The following is a 17,575-nucleotide window of genomic DNA, read 5'->3' on the forward strand; positions in this document are numbered from 1 at the left end:
TGTACATGTAAACCACATCTGAATATTGGTCTGTTCCCAACCCCCTTATATACTTAGGTTTGGTGACGATCAAACGTGCCGCGCTGGGCGATAGTTGTTTTTAATTATAATAAATAATTTGTCTCTAATGGCTTTTTATTACCTAGATGACCTTATTCGCACTTATCCCATATTTGCCACGATTTTTCCCAGTTACAATCCTACATATAGCCATGCGATTCACACATAGTAATGTACTGGTTTATCTTCTGGCTTTTAGCTAAAATTCATTTCTATTTTTACGACTGCTAATATTGTGTTAATAATAATTATTTTCTTGATATCTACCGTCACGATTTACATGGTCCCGTCCATGTCGTATAAGTCGTAATATTTATTACATACTACCTGTCTTCGTAATATGTGTTTGCTTACCCTCTGTTTAACTAATAGTTCCTTTCTATTATTATTGCGAATATTATATTACTCTCTAATATTTATAATTTATGTGGACCCGCTCGTACTGTAAGAGTCGTAAGGACCTACATTCATGTATGTCCGCAACACTATGCCAACGTTCTGTTTTTGTCTAGCCGAGTCTAGGCGATTACCTGACGGCATTGGTGTTATTTAAATCCAAATTTTGGGGTAGCAAAGTTTATTTTTAGAAAGTTAAAAAATAAATTTTAAAAGGTTCAACATGATAACTGGCTTACTCTTCTTCATAAATCTTGATATGATGTATATACACTGTCTGATTGTCCGTATTGGAGTTATCACAAAATATAATTATTTCGGATACAATATCAATAATAGATGGTCTATGTTCGTACACAGTTGAATAATAAACTTCCAATATATTTTTAAAATCTATAACTTTTTTTGGGGTAGCAAAAAGATACCTTTGCTACCCCACAAAAATTTCTGGGGTAGCAAAGATACCCCTCGATACCCCTTAGTGACGCCTAAGCCTGACGGTTAGGGTACGATAGTTGCCGGCGGCGGCCAGATGGTAATATGTAACCGCCTAAACTTTCCTTTCCATATCATTGTTTCGTGCCGCCGCGCCACGCCGCAGTCTTGATACCGAACTGATTCGCGTACACGGAAACTTTGATATTTCTAATAACTAACTATTTAATTAATTAAATTTTTGAAACTTTCTAATCAGATGGCACATCTGCACACAAAGTCATCGCGTTAAAAAGAAAATGCAAATCAGTCTAGTAGAACTTCAGATATAACTGTTATAAAAATCGCCTCTTCGTTTAACAATATAATTGGTAGGTATCGAAGCTTACGCGAAAAAGGTAACGCTCGAAATTTTTCTCTGCCCAAGCGGAAAAATTTGAATGCCGTATAATATATTTTCACATCGAAAGTAAAACATTGTACCCGATGTGTAAAAGAAAAACTAGGTTAAATTATTTTTCCCACAGTTATTAATTACTGATGATACAGATGGCTGTACAGATTTATTTGTACGATTTTGACAAATGGGCTTCATGGAAACGTTTAGTTTACTTTTACGTCATTGTGGAAAAAAATGGATTATATTGTCAGGTAAAAACAAGAGTGTAAGACGCCATAAATCAAGTTGTGTTTGGAAGAGATAAAAGTTATTAAGTTCATCCGTCGATCAAAAGTAATTTTGACAGAATAATAAATGCGCGTGCTCGTCATTTTTTGTCACGATGACAAATAACGAGAAGTGAAAAAGTTCCGGGTATGCGTTTTTTTCTCATCTTTCCATGAGTAGTTGAATGCGACGCATTGTTTTGGGCTGTCTTCTGCTTTGTCACGTTAATTTATACACGTTCTTTATGTCGCAATATTTCTACTATTATGTTATCATACTACACAGCACAATGCACTGAAAGACGAGTGAACGTAGTAGTTAGAGTACACCTAAAATTGGACTTTGGATTCGATTTTCGGAGGGGTCACAGAAGTAACTACACACTTTTTTTGATCAACATGGTTTGACGCCTCTTAGACACATATTTTTTTAATTAAATCCTAGTAAACGGTATATGTATATTTTTTGTTCTAAAAATACTGTAAAGAAAATGTAATATATTTGAATTTGATTATTCAAATTATATTTAATTGTTCGATGTATAAAATATATATAGGTAGTTATAGTCAAGTAAAATGAGGGCTGTCATTTTGAAAAACAACAACGGTTGAATCGATGAATTTTCTGCTATACCATTTCACCATAGGTCTATAAAATATACTTTTTTTTGTATTATTGTGTTCACGGTTATTGCAAGTCGTTCACCGACATTGTTCAGTCGCAATAAATATTATATGTGCTAAACTTTAGTATTAACTTCAATGTTGTTTTTCAAATGTTGTTAATATAAAATATTATTCATGAAATTGAATACAGTCTAAATAAACAAATTTACTTTTAAATATAATATTAATTGATTACTATGGAGGCATTGTTTTGTTATGGCATCGTTTCATAATGAATCCAAGACATTTAAAAACGAAAAAAACATAAATTTTATTAAAATATTTTAATTGGTTTTAATGAAGTAGTTTTTTTTTTTTATTTGATTCGGTGTGAAATTAGAAATGTATATGTATATGTTTTCTTTTGTATTTTTCGGTGTTGATTTTATTTTTTTGTCTATACTTAACAATTTTTATCACGTTGCTTTTATTTTTTTTTTTTACAGACATTTATACGCATTCGTTTTAGTCCTCATTATTTACATTGGGCACTTTCTCCGTTAGTGCGTGGTAGGTTCATTTCTTTAAAAGTCGATGAAAATCAACCGTCTTGCAGACTCTTATCCACTCAAGTTTTTTTGGTTTCGCCGTAATCCATTCACGTCATAATGGAATACGATAACGTGACCTTTTTACAAAGAACACGTATTCGAGGCACTTGTGCACGTATTTTGTGATCGTACGTTATTGACTTCACCTATTACCTACGTATCTATATGTATTCAGGTGAAATGTTATTGCGACTCCGCCAAGGGCGGATTTAGCATTTTTTTACGGTAGGAGAACTTTATACTAACTTTATTGGCGAAATGATATAATATAGTTGATTATAGTAGGTTTCTTAGGGGAAGGCATAGGCCTCCCCCCAAAAAATGTGAAAATATTGTACTAAAACTGTTAACATTTATTTTTATTATGTATTATTTAGTTCTACTAAATATGTTTATTTAGTATATTTACCATATATTTATATTTCATTTTTTATATTATATATAAAAAATAATATAAATATAAATATATATATTTTTTATATTTTTATATTTAAATAAACTTATTTTTAATACTATTATTTTCCAATGGGGTAGGCATTTTCCCCCCAGTGCCTCCCCCTGGATATGCCATTTTCATCTTATAAAATAATATTATCACCAAGAACCTGATTGACTAGTCAATAATTAAAAAATAGGAATTTTTTTTTATTATTATTTGTTGATAATTATTATTAATAATAATTTTATTTTATTATTATTATTTTGTTTATAATTTTTTAAAAATTTCAAGTAACTTATAGTTTAAAATAATTACACAAAAGTACGAGTACCTATATGTTATACTTTCAAGGTTTTAATAATTATTTTTAAAACTATTATTATTTGATAATAGTGTTTTCAAAAATAAATATTAAAACCTTGAAGTGTAACATATACTCGTACTTTTGCGAATCATTTTAAACTATTAGTTACTTGAACTTTTTAGTTTAAACTTCAACTAAGTTTACTTTTAAGGAATCGTGTAAAATAAAACTACCAAGTTTCACTGTTATTATTCATTTTCAAAAGGGTTTTTTTTAAAGTGATACTTGTTTTGATTATAATTGATTAAATATGGAAATCGTTAACGTTCAAGAGACCGATAAAAATGGGTCATGACAACCGATCAGTGGTGTATCCACGGTGGTTAGGGGGTTATACTCCCCCCCTGAAAATTGGTCAATGTTTAATAATAATTTAATGATCGATTGACATAGCACCCAGCGGTCCTCATTACTTTCAAGATATCGTATAGTTACATTTTTTCTAATCAACCTAAAAAAAAAAAAAATTCTAAATATGCTATTGCAACCGGTAGTTATTTTAACGAAAATTTAAAAAAAAATAGTAAACGTCGATTACATATTTATATGAATAAAATTTGTATTGTATGCAGTATTTATATGTACGTGTAAATAGTGTAATACATAAAATTAATAATAAGTATGTATTTTAAAATCAAATGTATATTACATTAACATTTTATTTTATTTTAAGTTGTCCTTAATTTGTTTACAAACCTTAATCTAAGTTTTTCTGTAACTTCTAATTTTTTTTTTTTAACTTACGTTATTCAGAGAAATACAATTAATTATAAAACAATGATACAATTAGTAGTATCAGTCGTTATGTTATATTTGATAAATATAATACAGACATTAAGGACTTTATTTTTATAAAAATATTAAATTTTAAAATTAAGATATGTGTTCTAATAGCGTTTTTTAAACAAGTGTTGAAAGGAAAAAAAATGTAATGGACCCCTGAGTTTCTTGCTCCCTTTTTATGCAGTTATGATTCATATGTATCATGTATTGCTCAACAAATGGGTACTTACATAACATAATTGTATTAACTATTAATTATTGTGGTATTTGTATCTTCTTCTTGAGCGTATTTTCTCATCCAGTTTTCGACTTTCTTCCTGGAATCGTTCATGGCCTTATGAGACATTTTTGGTTTTCCAAAGTCTAAATTCTTGTTGGCCACACAATATGGTTGTGCCACGATAAAATCTTTGGTGTCTTGTCCGTACAGGGCTCCTTCTAAGCATTTCCTCAGTTCCCAGGCTGTAGAACTATGTGTAAGGCGGTTGTTGTCGCAATTATCATTGTCGTTGTTATCTACACCACAGCTGACTGCATAAATAGTTGTACAAAGCTCCGAAGTTAGATTATTTAATTCCAGGTCTTCCAATGTCCTGGAAGCGACTCGGCTAATCCCTAGAGGTGGGTACACCATACTTACGTCTTTCAGAGCTTCGTCCCAATCCTTGTAGTTTTCGTCGGTCACTCCATTCACCGACGTGAAGTCTTTTTCCAATATCACCGCAGCCATCGCTTCCTTATAAGCTGGTGAAAATTTCGCTTTTTCGCAGTCTTCCGATTTAGGCTCGTTGTACTCCACCAAAATCCGTTTCACATCCTCATCGTCACATTCATTGTATTCGTCGTCGTCGTCGAGTGATGAACACGAAAATGCACCTTTCATGTAAATAGGCACGTATTTAAGGCATTCGTGGACGTGATCGAGGTATTCTACATCGCTTGTTGTTGACTCTGACGACGACATGTCTATAATGTGTAAATTGTAATATATATTATATATTATAAGTACGTGTAAACAACACCATCGTTTAACATCAGTATGAGTATGTGCGCGTCATTATTTACAGTAGTTGCAATACATCGATCGATCAAGCAATCGTACCTATGACAACTGCACCACGACTTATTCCCGTTAAGTTTCAGATTTCATGATAAAAAACTTGATCATTTGCTTAATCTGGTTTCCAGATAAAACGTAAAAATGTTAAGCACGCTCTTCACGTCACAATCACATCATTATTATTATATTGTTATCCAGTATCTTTATAAGTTTTATTATTATCATTTTTATTATATCATATGCGACCTTTTGGTGATTAGATTGCTGCGGGTTTTTTCGTCAACCTTTTGTATTGGTCTATTATCCCCGATAAGTCACACCCCCTTTGAAATACATAATTAAATATTTTTTTTTGATTATATACTAAAATTAAATTTACTGTTTCATTCAGATAATTTATTATAACGTTTTGTAAGTTATTATTTTTTACGCGGAAGAATGCGAAAGCAGTTCCCGCGGCGCCGTCGGTTCAATCAGGGGAAAAAAGAGTTATTATTTTTTAATGTATTTTTGAAATAACTTTATAATAGTATTACATTTTAAACACTTATAAATATCAGTAATTTAAGGCCTAAAGAAAATAATTTAATAAATAAATACTTCATGCCCCCCCCCACAATCAAAGGGCCTCTCTTTTTCATTGATTAATTTTTTTTTTTTTATTTTTTATACTGATGATTATGTATTACATAACGCTATTTGGTGCTACTTTCATATGCGGACTACCGACATATTTTTTCTTACGTGTGCGGTCTACCTTGTAAGACGTAGATTGCAATGATCGCATAATACCTATATTATAATACACCATGTTTTTAGCTCCAATTTTAAAAATATAATGTAATAATAATAATGTTTACATAAAAAAATCAATATAAAAAATAATAATAAATTTACGATTAACTGTCAATAATAAATAAATAAACTGTTACATAGTCAAAAAATTATAAATAATTTTAGCGATTCACTTTTTTAATATCCCTCAGAAATTATATAAATATATCGTCTTTGCAAGCAACCTTCCAACAATAATGGTCGAGATGGGATTGAAGTAGTTTTTTTAGTTGTACCTTCATTGTTTTCATAATCTTTGTCTCTGTATTCAGCCATAATCTCTCTATGCTTTGAGTGTGAGCCCCCGTCGAAGGATCCACGAAGTTTTGCTGATGGTTGACCATTTTATGTATATATCCACTACCATTCAAACATCTATAAGCCGCCCACTGATCAGATTGAATAACAGAGTCAGCTTCACATTCTCGCTGTATAATTGGAAGTAATGTATTTTTGTCTCTCTGAAGTACACAAAAATATCGGCAGTCAGAACCTTTTTTAGACCAAATACCCAAGGTCCATCTACTCTTTATTCATGGTTTCTACCGTTCTGGACTTCAACGTCATTGCCTTCCGATGAAGGGGGTTGATCACCAGCGAGTAACCGACCTCGATTATATTTTTTCTTTCCGGCAAATCTAGCTTCGTCAATCTGTATTGGATCGATCTGAGTTTCCACCATCTTTGATCGACTGTGAACAACATTTGAACATCATACCTCACGACACATATTAAACCAGTTCGTAACTGTCCCTTATCCTCTTCCTGTTAAAGTTGCCGTTGTTGTCAAAGAAATATCTGATACGAAAAAAAAAACTAATTCTAAAATTTCGGTAAGTTGGAGATTAATATTAGACCTATTATTGTTCAAGTCCTCGTAATGAAAAAATTTGTTCTCCCGTCGTATACTACGCGTGGTCTGACATCCTTTTTTTTTTGCACCGAAAAACAGGACGAAAATCACCTCCTCGATCTCGTTTTCTAGCATTAACCATTTCAGAACCACACTTATGACATGGCAATGTTTCTTCGACAGTGTCTAATAAACTTAATAAACTGTGCTCCCTTAAAAATGCAGTGGCATTCTCTTCACTCTTTGCGACAGTCAAATAAAAATCTTTTAATTGTATAATGCACACCGCACACGATATTATACAAAACGGACACAAATATAAATGCAGTACAACACAATCGACGACCACTACATAACTAACAAACTTATTCAATTCGTTATAATGTCACACAGTAATAATTGTAGGTAGGTATCTTTTAATAACAATAGACATAGTTGGAAAATACAAGATATGACATATATCAGAACATTTTATCTGATCAATTTTATTTTATCTACGTGTTTATAATGCAGTTTATCTAAATTTTTTCTAAAATTACATTTATGATGGTAGACTACATGCATTTGTAGTTCATGCATATGAGAGTAGCAACCGTTATTTTTTTTGGTCCAGTCGCCGTCTATATAAGACTGTTTATATACATTTGTCAATTTCGAGTTTTAAGCCAATTTTATTGTAGTAATTACTGACGTAGATTATGCTTTCTTAAATTGTAAAGAATAATATACGAATAAGGATGAATATAATATTATACTTACGACTTTTGTATTTTCCAGCTATTGGGGGAAGAATATCGTCTTATAAATTGCACTGGCCTCGTAAATCTTAGCGTAGCAATAAGTCCCTGTGCTTTGTGAATGTGGTAAAATTAAACTTTATAGGAAACTACCTGGTTACCCACCCGGCTTTGCACGGAACAGTCTTGGACGGAACAGATTTTAATGGATTACCTTACACTATTTAACGCCTCTTAGTTTTGTAACTGTTGGTGTACTGTTATATTATGTTCTCTGCATAATATATTATTTTGTTTTGGAAAGTAACAATTTGATAAGAAATTTATTAGTTCGTGATTACATTAAACGCTATTAATTGTATGTAATAAAATTAAAAAAATAACTGTCTAGCAATTAACAACAAAAAAATAAAACAACTTAATATATCTCATTATTATACATACAAGTATATACATATAGTCTCAAAAAGTACATAATAATAAATTAACGATACTTTATTAACGTTAAGAAGTAATCATAATAATAATAATAATGATAATAACATGTGATAATACAACATTTACTTAATAAATAAAACGGAATTTCAAACGAATCTGTGTGATAGATTTAGTTGTACGCTGAATTATTTGGTTTTCCATCATAGAACCCTCTTTGCCGGTGCTAGTATTTTTTTTAAATCTTTTCTTATTGTTAATCTAGAGTAATGGAGTGACCACTAGGGCAAATTTCATACATTTTGTCGTTTTTGAAGTGTAGCGATGATTAATGAGTGAATGGTATTTGCATTTTTTTTAAATAGATTTTTTTTCAGCGTTACTCGGTAAAAAAATTATGAGTGTTCAACTTCTTTTAGGTGTTGTTCGATGAAGAAGTTATGCCTTTTAAGTGTAAATCACCCAAAATAACTGACAAAATAATAATTTGTATTATACATTTTTATTTTATTTTTATCATTTTAGTATGACACCCAATGTTATCCAAAATAACGAGGTCATTAAATAGTCATAATTCTCTCTTGGACATTTTGAGACAAATCATTATTAAATAAATATTGATAAATGAAGAATAAATAAATAAATAAATATAGAAAATTAAGTCCACAAGATTAGTCATAAGATCATAGAAAAATAATTGATTGTTTACTTGAAGATAACTTAATTTATATTGAGGAAATCACTGATACATAAAAATAATATAAAGTCTGAGAAATAGTTAATAATATTTCATAAGTGGTATTTCAGTTACAAGATTTAAAAATTAATAGAATTTAAAATCCCGTAGATTAACATACAAGTAAATTTACCAAAATTTGATATATTATTTGCTCGTCGACTAAAAACTAATGATAATAAGTAATGAACTTCAATTATATAAAAATAATAAACATAATTTTTTTCTAAATTCGTTAAAATTTCGGGGTGGAGGGGTTCAACCTCCAAAAAACCCTACAAGCATATTCCTGCTTGACATACACCGAGTTCCAGATGTAATAAAAAAGATTCTTCAAAATAATCGCTCATTCTCTTAAATGTATTTCAAAGTATGAGGTATGTTCACACTACTGATTTTCAAAAATCATACTTTGGTCATATTAATGGTTATTCGTTGAGAAAGCTTATACTTTGTACTATTGATATTGTATTCATCTCCATAGAAATACATCACAAGAGCTTATAACAGTATGGCTTCAATTATAATTAACATTTAAAATAATTAAAATATGGTGTTTCAACCCTTCAAAATGTGAATTTCGAAAAATTCTTTCTAAATGAATATATACATTTAGTAATACGTAAGTACAGTCCCTTAACACTTCAAATGATCCGTTACGGTAGATTTGTCTGTAAGTCAGTCAGTCTAGAAAAGTTTGATAATACTATATAATATACATTTTATAAATATTCTTTTGTTAGTAAAAATTACGGGCTATCAAATCATAAATTGACTTAGTATTTCTTCTACATTTAAAACGTTCCTAATTCATTTAGATTACTTTGAAAATTTAAACTTTTGAGTATTAAATCTGCCATAGGTACTAAAAGTTTCATGCTGTAACTATGTATAAGATCGGAAATTGGATATACTATGGTACATTAGAAAGATAATTTTTCAATTTCATTATTAGTTTTTCCAATACATCATATACACGAAAATTGGAAAAAACTGAGATTTAATGTTCAGTACAGTCCAATTAGCGTTTTAATTTATTAAATATTATATAAGTTAAATATTACCAGAGTTTGGTCTTTTTTTTTAAGAGTATATAAGACAAGGCTGACTTGCAATTACTTAATTGAAGGAATTTAATTTGTATACATAATTAATTCATAATTAAACGTTATGAATTGAGATATTTTTAATTAAAATTACAAATTACATTTTTAATGTATTTTAAGTTAAATATTTATTAAACTTATACTACAAAAGAATAAAAAATATTGTCGGCGCATTGTAGACGCACGATAATTGGTGTTATTGATTTTATAGTATACGCCATACCACTGTCAAACTTAGAAGCGCTTATGTGGACGCATTCACTAGATGCCGTTGTAGTCGTTTGCATTCCAAAAACAAGTATATGTCAATAGAAACAATTATTAGTTAAAGGTTAAAAATAATTGGATAATGTATCATATACAAAATGTGAATTGGAAGTTGGAAATTGATAAAATTATATTAGATAAATGATAATTCATTTATATTTTTCATTTCATATATTTATGAATAATCTGAAAAATACATGTTTTACCATTATAAAAAATTGATAAATCAATTGTTCACACGTTTGGATTATATAATGCTTTCAAAATCAATAGTATATTAAATTAATAGACTTTTATATAATATCTTTAAACACTTATCAATATTCAAAAACTGAAATTGCCTTAGATTATGGTTTTTAATATTTTTGATTGTTAAATCTATATGTATAATATATACAAATATGAAAGTGGAATCTTTGTCACGCATGTTTTCTGAACCTACTAAACTGAGTATCTCAGTTTTATTTTAAATGAAACAGTACATAGCGGAGTAGGTTTTAAGCTTAATTTTAATAACAATACTCTACTCTACGGTGCATCGTGGCAAAAATCATTGAGACAGTCAGGCATCTCCTCTCTTCACCGGTATCACTATCGCCGACGTCGCAATATCGATATCGATATCGATATATAGGTCGTATGATGGTCGATGAAGTTATTTTTGTTTAGCATAAACTTAATCCCATAAAATAATTAGATAAGAACACGTTTTTTGTGTGCCTACGTTATAAATTATAATTTATAATAGGAAATATGAATTCAAAATGAAAGCATAACATAAGTAATATAAGTATGCGTTAATGCGGTCAAAACAACCTTTAGGTGTTTGCTGTTCAAGAGGGAAAGTTTTTTGGAAGAAATTGAAACATGTATTGAATTCAAAACATTTTTAACAATAATCGTTTTTAAAATAAATTACATCATTTGGTGTAATAATAATTATGCATGGAAACTTAATGTCGAAATTTAAAGTTCAAGGTCAAGTTCACCATTTGTTTGGTTCTCTATTATCCCATAATCCAGAAAAACCAAAGATTTTAGAAATATATTTCATGGGTGACTCAGAAAATGAAGTAAAAAGTTTTTTAAAGTTTGTTGCTCCTAATACCGATAAACAAATATTTCATGATTTACAACGAAATTTACAAAAAGACGATTATAATTCTTTTTTTTTTATTTGCCTATAATAACCCTACCTGATATAAAGATAAGCATTTATTTTTATGGACAAAACCGGGTCATACTAGGATTTTATAAAATTTATAAAGTACAGTAAAAAAAATATTTAAATATTTATATTTATGTATTATGTATTTATTTATTTATATTTATTTTTTTTTTTTAATTTTAATTAATAAAACATTTAATGGTTCGTTTCTTAAGTTGTATACGATGAGAAGGTAATCGGAAATTTAATAATTGATGCTAATTTACGTTGATGTTAAAAACTATTCGTATTTTGAAAAAATACTAGTCTGCTGGGCAAACGTAAATGTGCCCGGTATTTTTCAGGTACAAATTTCTGTATAGTAAATTGCGCCCAATAGAAATATCATTTTTATATATCATTACCCAGAGGACATCACAAAGAGGCGACTATCACTGTCCTCCAAAAATTATTTTTTTTGGTTTTCTTGAGATGAATAAATTAATTAATAAAAATAGGAAAATTGATTATTTTTTAAATATTATGGTATTAACTATCGTTTTTTAAATATTTTTTGTTAGGCTATTCATGCTAATAATAAAAAATACAGTTATAAGTTATCTGCATAGTTATGAGACATCAGCTCTTGTAATAGTGTTTTCATTGTATTGTTGAGTAATTTTTTCTATTTTTTGAAATTTTTTTTTTGATTTTGTGATTTGAAGGAACAAATGAAATGTGTGAACTAGTGCTCTGCACGGTCTGGTCTTATCGTATAAAAATAGGTGAAGGATCGGTTCGGTCCGAATCAATATTTTTTTGAATGATTTTGGTCCGATCCTGATTTAAACTATAATAATTTCGGTTCGATCCGGTTTCTAAATTATAATCAGATCGGTTCGGTGCGGTCCGATCCGGACCGATAAGTCCCGATTAGTTTAAAATGTACGGCTATAATATTAAGGATTGTTTCAAATCTAATATCTATTGAACAATGATTTAAAATTATAAAGGCATTATTTATAGAATTAATAATACTACTATTATCATTATGGCCCATGGGAATCAATATTTTACCCCAGCACCGTCGTTTTATATAAATTGTATATACTATCATGTATATTGTATATATCTCAAAGTTGTTCATGGTATCTATTGGCTATTAATAATTTATTATTGAACATATTTTTAAGAAAAATTATTATTATTCTCGTTATGGTACGGGTAACGGGGAAAATTTTGGAAGTGTCACGCCGCGCCGCACCATCCAAATATATAAATGTATGCAACTGCTAATGAAATACTCACACATTATGATCTTGATTTATATTTATTATAGTTTATGCATACATTATTTTGGGAAAATGAAATGTGCACTTTTAATTTCTATCCATTCTCGTTGATGATGCCGGTAAACGGTAATACTTGGAAAATAGTCTATTAGCCATGCCAGATAGCAAATAGTTCGATATTTCCACGTAAAATTCTTTGTAAAAATAATTAATACTTAATAATGAGATAAACACGAGTATAGTATAGTGTAGTATATATATACCTAATATACCTATACTAAAATATAAATTTACTATAGTCTATTTTCATGGTGCAATATTTTTTTAGTTAGGATCGTTTGTCCACTCTATTATATTATGTTACACTTGGGGTCTTGTATGATAGAAAAATAAATAGGTCCCGTGGTCCGGTTCGGTCCGGTCCATAAGCTTTTAAAATCCGAAATTTATTAGTTCGAACCGGTGGTTATTAAATTTCCATTACTTGTTTCGTGTAAACTTTCTTTCCCTATCATTGGTGTAAAATGTGTTTCTTTTCCGCACTTGGCATTCAGATCACCTATTACGAGTTTGATTACATTTCCTAGCAGTTTATCATATATTTGCGACAGATTTTCATAGAAAACATCCTTCATGTTCTCTTCCCCTGTTTCTGTTGGTGCGTGTACGCATACTAATATTATATTCAGTGGTTTCATATCTACTCGTAGTAAGGTTATTCTTTCCGATATTGGATTGAATTGTTTTACGTATGGTTCCAATGATTCATGCACAGCAAAACCACATCCAAAGGCGTGTCCTTCTTCCATGCCAGAGAAATACACTATGTACTTCCCTACTTTTAGCTGACCTTTTCCTGGCCATCTTATTTCTTGAAGGGTTATTATCTGTATTCCATACTTGTCTAACACATCAGTAAGATTTTGGCAGGCTCCAGTTCGATAAAGGCTTAGTGTGTTCCAGGTCGCGATCTTAATCCCAGTTTTCCGAATTCCGTGTCCAGTCTTGATTCCATTTATTTGTATCCGAGGCTGATTCCGTGATGGTCTCATAACAGGTGTTGTTTTACAAGGCAGGGTTGTTAACCCTGCGCCTAACCCCCAACCTGGAGGACCAGATCACAACAACCATTTCTGGTTGAGGTGATGGCTATTGCAATGCATCATTGATGCATTGGGCGATGGGGACGCCACTTTCCCAACGCCAGCTTAGTTCGATTAATAGATAAATAAATATTTGTGAAGTTACATGTATAAAACACGCTAATGTTTCGCATTATAATTATGATAATACATTTAATTGACTTAGTTAAAATAATGTTTTATTTAATTGAAAAGATCATTATATAATTTAGGCCCATATTAAATTTTTTTTAATGACTTATATTCATCCTTCCCATGCAGCCTTGTTTTGCTAAATTTTAAATAAGAATTATTTATTTAAAAAAATTCAGGCATGACCAATTTTTAATATAATATATATAATCATGTACCATAATCGTTTAAAGTTCAGATGAACGGGTGTAAATTGTGTGTCGCTATCTAAAATTTTCCATTACTACCCCTTATTTAGACATTATGCGACTACACCTTAATACAAGGTCTTCATATTTTTTTTTGGTTAAAAAATATTTAACTTTTGACTTGTATAGCTTTGTTATATTCTTCTATTTTATTTCAAATGTTATTAGTTGAAATTATTTTTTAAAAATGTTTATTCCTATGACCAATGTTATTTTATTTCTTCACTTATAATAGATGATTCTCTATTGTATGATTATTTTAATTTTAAAACAGTTAATTGATCGAATGGCCCACAATAAAAGACAAAGAGAAAATAATAATTAAAATTACACATTACAAATGACAACGGATTGCAGGCAGAGAAAGAAATTTTCTTATAGAGAAAATAAAAATAAAGATTTGATAAAGATTTATTGTTTTTGTAAGAATACAATAAGAATACAAATATTGTAGTTCAAATTTTTATATGTGAAATTGATTTATTTCAAACTATTCAAATATATTTTATTAGTGGAAGTAACCACATCTATGGGCTTCGAAGCCACATGGACCGGAACTCAAACTCGCATTAAATTATTGATTTTATTATTTCATATTGGTTATTGACTCTATTATTGTTAATTTATTTGGCAATAGGAAAAAAGAAAAATAATAAACGATGGCGGCTGGACGGAAGCATTGAGAAAACAAGTTGACCGCTTGGTTATCGATTAAACGCAAACAAATCTTGGTTGATTTCGCGTTATACAATCAACCAAGATTTGTTTATAATAAAATAAAAATTATTATTTACTATTTTATTTAGAACAAATGATTATATTTTAAGAAGCATATCTTTTACAAAAATTGCTTATTAGGATTTAAAATTAGAACTGTTTCTAAAATTTGTCATCGACAATTGTGTCGGCGATATTGTTTTCGACAAGTTTCTGTTTTCTATCCGAGGTGGGAAAAATTCGTCAAAGTTTATAAACATTGTCGCTGACAATGAAGTCCAGACCGGTCAAATTATGTCGATAAATATTAAGTAAATGCATCATATTTTATTTATTTATTTGGTTTTCGTTCAGTTTTATCTCGTTCACCTATACGTGGTGCATATTATTATTTTATTTTATTTTTACTCTAATATATTATATTATATTAAATTCTCCAGATAGACCAATGTCATCACGTTTAATATCAGTCATTAAATCATTACTACTATATTTTTCCTTTACTAAGAGACTTGGACGAACCCAATATCTCTTTTTGGAAGCCTTTTTTTCTTCTAAACTAAAAATTACACAAGCACATGCGACAATTGTCACATCATTCTCGTTTCAGATTTTATCCGATTAAAATGTTTATCAAATATGTTGCTTTGGTGTAGACGCGCTTGTTTTTAAATATTGTCGGTGATATTTAAAGAAACATTTTACCACAAAAATTGGAGACAAAGTCGGCGATAAATGTTTCTTGGTCTGGATGCGGCTTTATATACAGTAATAATAATAAAATTATTAAAAAAAAAATTAAAACAATTTAATAAACACGATATTATTTATTAACAATAGTCAGTTATAATTAAAGCTGTATATTTTAACTGTTGGATAGTAATGTTAAAGATGTATGTAAAAAATAATTTTGTAGGACCCAAAATGTTAATCGCCAAGGGGCCCACGAATATTTAATCCTGTACTGTATAGAAGTGTATGTCAAGTTATAACACATACAATTATGAAATTTTAAAGTTCCTTTTCTTGTTTTTTTCAGCAATTTTTCAAAAAAATACTTATTTCCAGTTTTTCTGATTATTTTTGTTTATTTGACCAGTTTTTTTTATCTTTTTATAGTTTTCTCCTTCAAAGTCGTTTTTGATAGAATTAAAAATAAAAATAATTCTTATCCATGTTGTCACGTAGTTCGTTGCCGTTCGAGGGTTATCGTTGTAAGGTTAACAAAGATATTCCAACGCTGAAAATAGAACTGTGTGTCAAACGTCAGAATGAACAAAAACAGAAAGAACAGTTTACATTTTATTTTTCAGAAAAATCTCTTAGAAAATCCATAAAATTCTTAAAGTCTTGAAAGTGCAGATTTATTTTGATTTTGTTTGATTTTTTAGTTAGAATTTTATATATATATATATATTTTTTTTTTTAATAAATATTTTTGCTTAATTTTAAATTTTTTAAATGCTTATTAGAGTGCTTATAATGATGGTTTTAAGCGCTTATTTTAATGACTTTAATTACTGTAAGTCCCAAGCCCTGGTTATTACTAATCAGTCGTATAAACTGTAGTACTGTACACATTTAATTGATCAAATTACAGTTTTCTTAGTTTTTATTTAACTGTTTGTAAAAAGTAATACAAAAAAAAAAAAAAAAAAAAAGAATAGAGCAATATTAATATAATTTACATTTTAATTTTTAACTTTGTCATTATATCTAATATATATGCCATTTTTGTTATTGAAAAACTATTGATATGATGAAATTATAAATTTTGAGTTTAGACTGTTTTTATTGTTTATAATTTATGTAACACTTTTTACTTTTAACCCTTATATTCTTTAATATGTTTCTGGGAAACACATAAAATTATATGCATACTTTTTTGTGGGTTGCACTCTTTAAAAGTCAATGTATTTTATTTGAAATGATCCTGGTGCTAAGGAATGAAAAAACTACTATAAACAACGAGAGTGGGACACCAAATTCTACCAACTCATCTTAAATTATATTATCTGTTTATCATAAAATAAATCACTGAAAATACAATGGGACATATAACACAATGACACATAATGGGGGCTCCTATTCTTGGGAGCATAAATAATAATAAAATTATATATGCTTTCAAATCTCAACTATATTCTATCAATTTTTCGCGTTATGTTATTTTTTAAATACAAATTTAAAACGGTATTAGGGTTATTTATTGTTTAAATGGTATTTACCATGCAAGCGGTATATGCCAAGCGAGTGGTATTTATTGATATATGCCGACATACTGGTAAACCGTTTAAAACCGGTATGTAAACACATACCGAATACCGGTGGGCAAATTTCACATACTGCCAACTCTATTATAAATAATTAACTATCAGATTTTTTTACTTTTCATTTTATAATTTATAAATTAAATTTTTAATGATTTTAATAATTATTAGATTTAATTACTGAAGTTATACAGATTGATATACTACTGAGAATTATTTATGAATCACTATTTCCCCAC

General features: G+C 29.2%; 2 protein-coding genes across 2 annotated transcripts; both read right to left on the minus strand.

The window, feature by feature from the left end:
- Window positions 1-4,431: 4,431 nt before the first annotated feature.
- Window positions 4,432-5,491, minus strand: LOC112682443. The gene is made up of 2 exons (XM_025553047.1): window positions 5,463-5,491; window positions 4,432-5,326 (listed from the first exon to the last, which is right to left on the minus strand). Exon 2 carries the CDS (start codon window positions 5,322-5,324, stop codon window positions 4,605-4,607), a length of 720 nt encoding a protein of 239 aa, XP_025408832.1. The 5' UTR covers window positions 5,325-5,326; window positions 5,463-5,491; the 3' UTR covers window positions 4,432-4,604.
- Window positions 5,492-13,276: 7,785 nt separating this feature from the next.
- Window positions 13,277-13,879, minus strand: LOC112682432 (craniofacial development protein 2-like). Its single transcript, XM_025553034.1, has one exon. The coding sequence runs from the start codon at window positions 13,877-13,879 to the stop codon at window positions 13,277-13,279; it is 603 nt and encodes a 200-aa protein (XP_025408819.1).
- Between the last annotated feature and the right edge of the window lie 3,696 nt (window positions 13,880-17,575).

Source organism: Sipha flava, unplaced genomic scaffold (assembly GCF_003268045.1).
Source record: "Sipha flava isolate LNK unplaced genomic scaffold, YSA_version1 203_pilon_pilon, whole genome shotgun sequence".
Classification (NCBI taxonomy): Eukaryota; Metazoa; Arthropoda; class Insecta; order Hemiptera; family Aphididae; genus Sipha; species Sipha flava.

What these genes read in the sequence shown, in the direction of transcription:
- LOC112682443 (XM_025553047.1), bottom strand. Translation starts at nt 5,324, where the DNA reads ATGTCGTCGTCAGAGTCAACAACAAGCGATGTAGAATACCTCGATCAC.
- LOC112682432 (XM_025553034.1), bottom strand. Translation starts at nt 13,879, where the DNA reads ATGAGACCATCACGGAATCAGCCTCGGATACAAATAAATGGAATCAAG.